This window comes from Oryza sativa, chromosome 1, assembly GCF_034140825.1.
Source record: "Oryza sativa Japonica Group chromosome 1, ASM3414082v1".
NCBI classification, from domain to species: domain Eukaryota; kingdom Viridiplantae; phylum Streptophyta; class Magnoliopsida; order Poales; family Poaceae; genus Oryza; species Oryza sativa.
In genome coordinates this window covers 19453514-19462410 of record NC_089035.1, presented here as the reverse complement: position 1 = coordinate 19462410, position 8897 = coordinate 19453514, and the positions used below count along the sequence as shown (strand labels likewise).

The window sequence follows — 8897 nt, the reverse complement described above, 5'->3', positions numbered from 1 at the left end:
AAACAAATCTAAACCAAGATGAATTTTGTAGATCAAACCGGCTGGCAGAGCCGATTTTAATGTAGGGATAAACACCCGTCTCGTGGGCTGAATAGAAGGTTTCGGGACAAAAGTATAAAAAGATGATTTGTACTCTCAGCACGAGGATGGACGGCTTATAGCACAAACTGATGAAGAGCAACAAAACTAAGCTAAAACTAGGTAAAAAAAAGTAGATACAATATTAAAAAAATAATTCAATTGGCTAAAAGGGTTGGAAGTAGATTGTTGTGTCAATTGAACCGGTACAAGCCGTGACCCTCGGCAACTGTGTGTACCAACAAAAAATAAATTAAAGTTACTCAAATACATAAAATAAACCCAAAAAGGTTGCAGTCAATTTTGTGCTAAGTTCACAGTGCGAAAGCGACTTAAGGTGCCAAAAGGAAACTAGTTACTTCAATTTTTTAAATGGGAACTGGGAGATATTTCAAATGGGTACAACATTTTGTTACTAAAACTGTACCCTATATCGTGTGTTTCATTTGGAATTTTGACACAGATAATTAATCATTAATAAGATCTCAGACTTGGCAAAATAAATGTTAACTACTTCGGAAATCGAAATGCATGTGAACAAAACCTACCAATAACAAAGGAAATATTTGGTAAACTAATTCTAATGTACGTACGCCCCTCCATCTTTGTATATGAAAACAACGAGCTGTAAACAACACATGCAAATTTGTATATAAATCTAGATGTGCATGAAATGTCTGCCGGCAGAGCACGATCTCAGTTAGTTTCACACATTGCCGAACGTGCATAAATAATAGTGTCTCAATCTCCAGGGACGTACAACAGCACACAAGCCATAGTCCACTAAACATACGCACATACACACACACTCTCTTGTTGCCCTAATCTCTCCTTGTTCAAATGGAAGGCGCCATGGATTGGGCTTCACTCCCAGCAGACCTCCTCTTCTCCATCTCCAGCCATCTGCGCGAGCCGGAAGACTTTGTCCGCTTCCGTGCCGTCTGCCCGCAGTGGCGAGCCGCCGTGTCGCATGAAGAGCACGCTTTCTTCCAGCCCTGGATCATGGCGAGCCGCTGGCTTGAGGACGAATATTCCGAAAACTTAGTCTTCTACTCGCTCTCCACGCTGAAAACCATCAAGGTACGTGTCCCTGATATGAAGGGCAAGCGCATTGCTGCGTCTGGCTCCGGACACCTCGTCGCCATCGACAACGATGATGATCTATCCGCTGTGCTCGTCAACCCCCTCTTCGGGAAGACCACGGCGCTGCCTCGCCTGCCCGAGTTCTTCCACGACAATGGCACTCACGGCTGGGTTACCGGTGAAGGGGTCATCACGGTGGTGCTCTACAATTGGATGAGCGAAAGCATGGCGCTATGGTACCATGGCGGTGGGATCACTATGAAGGGCTGGGCTATAGTGCCTGGGAGGAAGTTGTGGTTGAGGATGCCATACTACCTGAGAATGCTTGCTGCCCATGGTGACCAGATGGAGATGCATCTAACAGACCTTGATAGAGACAACGATAACAGCGTTGTGCTACTGCAGGAGACACAGAAGGTTGAGTTGCTTGGCGGCTGCTGGCATGGGTCAGATGAGTTGTTCAAGGCAACTACCCCATACCATCACGAGTGGTTCTCGCTGTACAGGATGGTCAAACAGGAGGAAATCCCAGTTCATGACATCAAAAATGCCATAGTAGTGCAGAGCTGTGACTCTTGCACCCGCACCTACATGATCCCAGCGAGCTGTGATTTTGCTGCACTCTGTAGCAGAAATGCCTTCTACTACCTCAGGAAGCAGTTCGACGATGGTGGCTCATACTATGCACTTTACAAGAAGTGCTTAGCTAGCGAAGAGTTAACCTTTGTGAAGCGCCTACCGGAAGATTGGAAGTTGTCAGACGAGTGGTTCATGCCCACTTTGAAGATTGGAACACTCTGATCTGATTTAATGGTTTGCATCAATGTTGGTTTTTCATTTCATATTATTGTTCATTTCGTGTTCATGTTATACCACTGAAGTTCAACTATTTTTGTTACTAGTCAAGAGCCCGTATGTTGCAACGGAAACAGATTTAGTTTCTAGTTTATTAAGTTAATTAAGCACATATTTACTCAAAGCAATACTTTTATGATTTCGCTTTTTGAATAAGTAGGTGATTTCGATGTTTAAGATAAACCAACAGTGAAATGAGAGAGGACTTGCTGGAGGTTGGTGTAATACTGTAGAGTATGAAGCCTAAATATTAGTGATAATGGGTGGTCTGGTAGAACGGACACCACCACTACTAATATTTTACTAATATTTAAAGTAGTATAGATAAGCGACGCAAATATTGTTATCGATATTTATATTATATTTTTCAACTATTTTTTTCTTTTTATACTACTTCCTCCGTTTCACAATGTAAGTCATTCTAGCATTTCCCACATTCATATTGATGTTAATGAATCTATATAAATATATATGTCTAGATTCATTAACATCAATATGAATGTGGGAAATGCTAGAATGATTTATATTGTGAAACGGAGAGAGTACTGTTCATTTCGTGTTCATGTTATACCGCTGAAATTCAGCTATTTTTTTATAAGAGACCCAAATATTGTTTTTTTCGTGTTTATTTCATTTTTTTATGCATTTTATTTTGATATAACAAACTAAAGGATAGCTGAGAAGAAATTGGCATCGAAATTGGGCCCAAGAGGACAGAGGAATTTGTTATCAAATCAACTGAGAGGAAATAGACATAACAAATGTGTGCTCGATAGATCAGTTCGTTCATGCGCATTTTGAGCACAACATGGTTATGCACATTTCTTGCTTGCTTGATTGATTCTAGAGTAATGATGTTAGCAGCCCTACCCTTGTCTTATGAGGTGCTCTTTTTCTTTGGGACTATCTTAAAAAATCGTCACAGTTTTTTTTATAACTATAGTATAATTAAAGTGTAACTTCAATATAGTTAACTTAGTTGTAGTACACTATAATTAGAGAATGTACTACACTATTTATAATGAACACTATGTAACTAATAGGTAAATCTTTACAACACAAACAAGCATATGGTCAAGTGGTAAAGCTACAACTGTTGTGGTAGTTGGCCATCAGTGAAAAGAATTTGCGAATATATATTTTCTTTAATAATTTATGTTTATATTCTTGTATGAAAAAAATTAGCACAAATATACATGTTTCGTAGAACAGAGAAACACGGGCAAGCAAACAAATCGCGTTGTGGAGGATCGTTCCCACAGTATAGGCGAGCGGAACCACGTCAGTCCGTGGGGGCTGGCCCGCATGGTACCACGAGTAGGCCGAGCGGTACCGCGAGGTGCGAGCCAGCCGCGTGCGATCCGAGGTTGTCAGGAAAGGGTCATTAGGTAGTATCGTTTTTATCGTATCGTAGGATCGTATCGTAGTATCGGGATACTATGAGATTTTAATTTTTTTTAAGTTTAATTAATATTTATATTAATCGCATACAGCCATTCTATATAAAAAAAATATAGTAATAATATATGTCATGTAAATATAGACATTTATTAAGAGAAACCATGTTGGTTTTGATATATTTAACTGATTTCTATATAAACTTAAGCATATTTATTTACATTATTTTCAAACCATCTTATTTTAAATAATATTTTGTAGTATTGTAGGGATCGTAGAATCGGGATAGCACCTAAGATTTCGTAGCATTGTGTAGTAATGAATAGTAGGATCAAGATACTATGAAAATTAGAATCCTAAATGGGATCGATATTGTTTTGATTTGATAGGATCGTAGTATCTTAAGATACTAGGATTAGAATCGGGATACTGACAACCTCAGCGACCGAGCCACATGGACGCATGCTTACGTCACCATCCTATGCTGCAGGCTGATCGGTCACGCATGCATGAATTATTTTCAATTAGTTCACCGCACATGCATGCACGCGGACACGCGGTCACGCATGGCCAGCCCGCGGTACCGCACCGGCCTGCGCCACCGATGCGGTATAACTCGCCCACGGTGCGTGGCTGCGTCGACCGTTGGCCCTGCATTTCGGCATCATGCTAACCGTTCGATCCCGCGTTTCTCCCCGCGGTACAGGTACATTTCCACAATTCTTCTGAAATCATGTATATAATTACAAAAATGTTAGAAATAATGGATATTTTCAATTTTTGTGCGTTGAAAAGTTTATTTTCTCCACTCATGTTTGTGCGTGGAAAATTTTATTTTGACCCTAGCACTAATCTCAAAGTCCATCTGATGGCTGAAAATTTGAAAGTTTTTTATAAGAAAACAATTGAAAGTTTTTTTTAAGAGAACTGTCGCAAGATTTTTAGCTATTACAGTTTTTATATTTTGAGAATTACACAGTACAACGCAAACACTCAAATTCATCTTGTAGATTAACGAAGTCACCATGGGCAAACACTCAAATCCATCTTAGAGATTGACGAAGTCACCATGGGCACTTCGCTGTCGACGGGTACGTCGCCAGTCACCATGCTGTCGATGGGTACGTCACCTACCACTGAAAACACAAAGCCTAATACTGGAAAATTCACTTCCACGGGGAATTGAACCCAGAATCTAAGATGCTACTGAGACTCTTGTAACCACTAGGCTATAAGCCTTTCGCACAATTCTAGTTTTTGTTATTATGTAATCTGGACCATCCTGCTTCTAGCAAATTCTTCCTTCTAACATATATGGCAGATCTCATGCCATCATGCGGCTTTCAAAAAATATATATATATACTAATATTGCAGTCTATATATAATTATGTATGAAGGAAAATCGGAGTAGCGCCCTTCTAATTATTTTTAGTCAACAGGATAGCCTACACACTACGGGGATGCACAACAGTTTTCCTTTTTTTTTCCCTGTGGTAATAAAGTGGTGCAACAATCTGAAGACTGGATAATTTTAATACTTTGATGATGTTTCACCATCTAGTCAATTGGTTCTCGTAGCTGGCTGTTCTGCATGACTTTTCATGGTATTCGTTCCTTAGTGTTTCATTTTCATCTCGAGAATATATATAAGTGACAAGTTTTCAGAAAGCATACATGTTTCGAGGGTGAAATGCAGATACGCCACTACGGTTTCGCATATTTTTATCATTCTGCCACTGCTGTATTTGGTTTATTGTTCTGGCGTAACTGGTTTCACGCCAAAGACATAGAATGCCGCTCTACCATTAATGTCCCATAAATGATCTAGTCGAGGTGTTTGATTAGGTTAGTTGTCATAATGCCTTCCCATCTGATTTGTATGTATAATTATCACTGGATGGTAAGCTGTTGCAATAAATGACTATGATTTGAGAAGGAAACATTATTTTCTTCCCTCCAACTTTTTCACCTTTTTCCATATATAAGCGGTGGGGATTTGATGGACTGCATGCACATGTATGGTACAACACCCAAACTCGCTTGCAGCGGCTCTCGGCCCGTCAATCAAGTCCATGAAATTGTAGAAAGAGGCAAAGAGCACAGGAGGTGACCAAGACGCACACTGCGCTGTTGAGCTAAGTGGACTATGTGTGTTGCCTGCTGAACATCGGGTGGCAGCCACCTGACGGCTGATTTCGCAGGAGTGAGAAGTGAGCCAGGCCACGAGATCGGATGGCCAGCGGCAGTGGAGTGACACCAACGAACAGAAGCATGCCCCCTAAAGTGAATATCACTACTACAAAACCCCACATAAGTATCAATTCATAGGTACCGGCACCTTTAAGCACTATATGTGCCAGTTCCAAAAAAAATAGATACCAATACTATAGGTACCGTTTTTTAAAAGAACCAACACCTATTATATATTATCGAAACCGGTTAATTAAAAAACTGACACCTATACCCATAAAAACCATCCAGCCAATCCTTATCCACATATCTGTCCCCACCTTATATATCATGTTATCCGCATGACTGTATCTCCTCTTCCTCTCCTCCTCCACTCGCCTACCCACCACCCGCCCTGCCTTTGCCTCCTCCTCTCCCCAGCGGTGCCGCATCTCCTCCTCACTCTCTCCCCGCCACCTCTCCCACTCCTCTCCCCGGTGGTGCCCGTCCGAGCCACACCACTCCTCCTCTTCCTTCCTCTCCCTCCACTGCCATTCCTCCTCTCTCTAGTGGCACCCTCCTCCTCCTCACCATCCCGAGCCACATCGCGCCGGATCTAGCCGGCTGGAGGTCAGGGACCGCCGAATCTAGCCACTACGTGACAGCAGCTCCTCCTCCATGCAGCGTTGGGGGCAAGGAGGTTGATGAGGATAGCGGCGGTGTCGGAGCCGATGTCGAGGATAGATGAGCAGTGTGCAGAGAACAAAGGAGGAGCTGCTTCGAAGCAGCGTCATCCCAGCGATGGTGCAGGTTGGCGATGGCGGTGGATGGTGAGCACGGGCTCCTCTCGGGCCTGACCAGTGGCGTGGACCGTGGCGGCCGCCTATGCGAAGGAGCCCTGCGCTGAGGCGGAGACGGTGACGGTGGCGGCTGGAAAGGTGGCGACAACAGCCTGCTTTTTTTGAGAGAGAGAATCCCTTATATGCCACTGAAAATTGGCTCTTCCCTTATATGCCATTGGTCCAAATTTGTGCACCCTCTCATGCCACTCCTGTCTATTGACTGTGTGTTGACCGTTAACAGTAATGTAAAGAGAGTACAAGGAATTCACTTATAAGGCTATTTTCTTTTTAAAAAAACAGCATTTCAAAGTGTTTAATTATTTGAAGGCATATAAATAAAACACAAACCTATCTCTAGTCAAATTATCAAGCCGTGCACCAACGCTATCTTGCCTTAACCTAGGCCAACAAGTGATGGATCCAGTTATTCCATTTTTAACATTAATAAACCTTTAACTTTGGGAACATTGCAAGGCTTGCCCATAACCAAGGGCATAGCTATTCGAATAGATTATACTCTTGCCAAAGGTGTACAACGTTACCCACCAAATATGTGTCGCCACGTGTGTGGACCCCCGTTTTTATAACAGGAATCAATCGTATAAATAGTACTATTTCCCTGGATCAAGTAGTCTGGTACACACGAGTTCATAGTTGAAATACCAAATGCACATACACGAGAGTCTAGTGCGAATTATTACATCACAAGCCGGCAGCATAGTCTTAGATCATCAGACCGAGCGGTCCGGAATACATTCCAAAAGCAGAAGTAGATAAGGCAGCGGAGTTAAGGCAGCGGCACGCCATTGCCACAGGCAACGACCGTAACTAAGACCTACTGAGCGCCGTCGTCTTCATCACCCTCCTGGTAGTACGCGTAGGGATCCTCCGAAGCTTCATCTCCGGCCTCTGATTAAGTTTGTATACTGTAAGGGTGAGTACCAACCGTACTCAGCAAGCCATCACAGCAACAATGCACATGATAGGGGTATTCAAAGGATGGCTATGGTTCTTTGCGCAAAGCCAGTTTTGTAATTCTTTTCACAACACTAAGACCTAGCATAGACTGATCAAATTTTAGTACCAGTGTTCACATTTAAACAACGACGGTTCTGTCCACCATCCGTTGTGATCCCGCCATTGAGTCGTCATGGTTTTCTGAGGACGTCCACCGTCCCGCCTCTCAGGAAGTGGCTCCAACAGCATAAAAATCATCATGCAATATCCCATCCCACACAAGTTAAGGATTTAGAGTCTAGCCAAGTGTAATACACGTCCCGGTGCTCAATAACTGCGAGCACGGCTATTCGAATAGATTTGGTTTACTCACACTGCAGTGGATGTACACTTTACCCGCACTCCGCGACTGCCCAACTCATGAGCCTCGTCCCAACACATGAGACGCGTCACAGCAAAGCTTTTCGATAACCTTGCATTGGCAGTACCTGCTCCATGAACTTAAATCCTCATGCACTCTAGGCGTCCATGTTTCTAGCAGTGAGAGGAGTTCTGGCGCTCCCGGGAAAGAGAAGTCTCACACACATATTAAATTATGGTTCAAGTTAAGTTCTCTCTCTCACACAATCATGGCAGTCCTACCAATGGCGACACCGATGTAGGGCACGCCTCTCGGCCCTACCTCAACGGCTGTCCCACGGTAGCGCACCTGCCTCACTTAGGGGTGAACCATCTATGCAGGGATACTGCCTCCGCTCGGCTATCTAATCCGCTAGGTCTATACCCATACGAGAAGTGCGGTTGTACAGGGGTCGTTTCATGCTTAACTTCATGGCTCGGTCCTTAATTGACCGGGGACGGTACTAGCCTTTCCCAGATACCACCCAAATCCTTCGTCCGCCCTAGTCTAAAACAAGTGTTTAATTTCATTCCTACTTTCACAATTCATGTCATCATTATCATGGCAATGTGGCGCTCATGTCTCCACATGCCGCATTTCAATTACCTTTCCAAAGGTAATTGCCCAAGCATATAGCATTTGATAAAATATGAGCATGCATGAATCTAGTGTAGCATTTCTAAGCATGTGTCATAGTTGACTAAGGACTCATACGTAATTATGGTTACAAGGATTTAAAGGTAAACAATAATCAAGGCATGGCATAATCACAAGTAGGATATTCATCATTGCATGCAATCTTATTTGTGAACAAAATAATTTCGCAATTGGGATCAACATGTTCAAAGAATAGTGATGACTTGCCTTGCTCGTAGTCCTGCGGGTCTTGACCCTCGCTCGGATCCGCAACTCCCTCGGGCTCTAAAATTACGTGCGAAGAACGATTTGAATTCAATTAGAATTCAAATAAAATCCAAATAAACTTCAAATAACAATAACAGTCGAACGCGAATCAATCTTTCTATATTGACTACAAAGTTTGCTAAACCACGCTATTCCAATTTTAAGGTCATTTAATCCTAAGTCATTTTGTGATTTAGAAGTGTCTCCATTA

General features: G+C 42.7%; 1 protein-coding gene across 1 annotated transcript; it reads left to right on the top strand.

The window, feature by feature from the left end:
• The first annotated feature begins 930 nt into the window (after positions 1-930).
• Positions 931-1962, top strand: LOC136356740 (uncharacterized). The gene has a single exon (XM_066310993.1). It carries the CDS (start codon positions 931-933, stop codon positions 1960-1962), a length of 1032 nt encoding a protein of 343 aa, XP_066167090.1.
• Positions 1963-8897: the final 6935 nt, after the last annotated feature.

Coding starts and splice junctions, on each gene's coding strand:
- LOC136356740 (XM_066310993.1), top strand. CDS start 931: ATGGATTGGGCTTCACTCCCAGCAGACCTCCTCTTCTCCATCTCCAGC.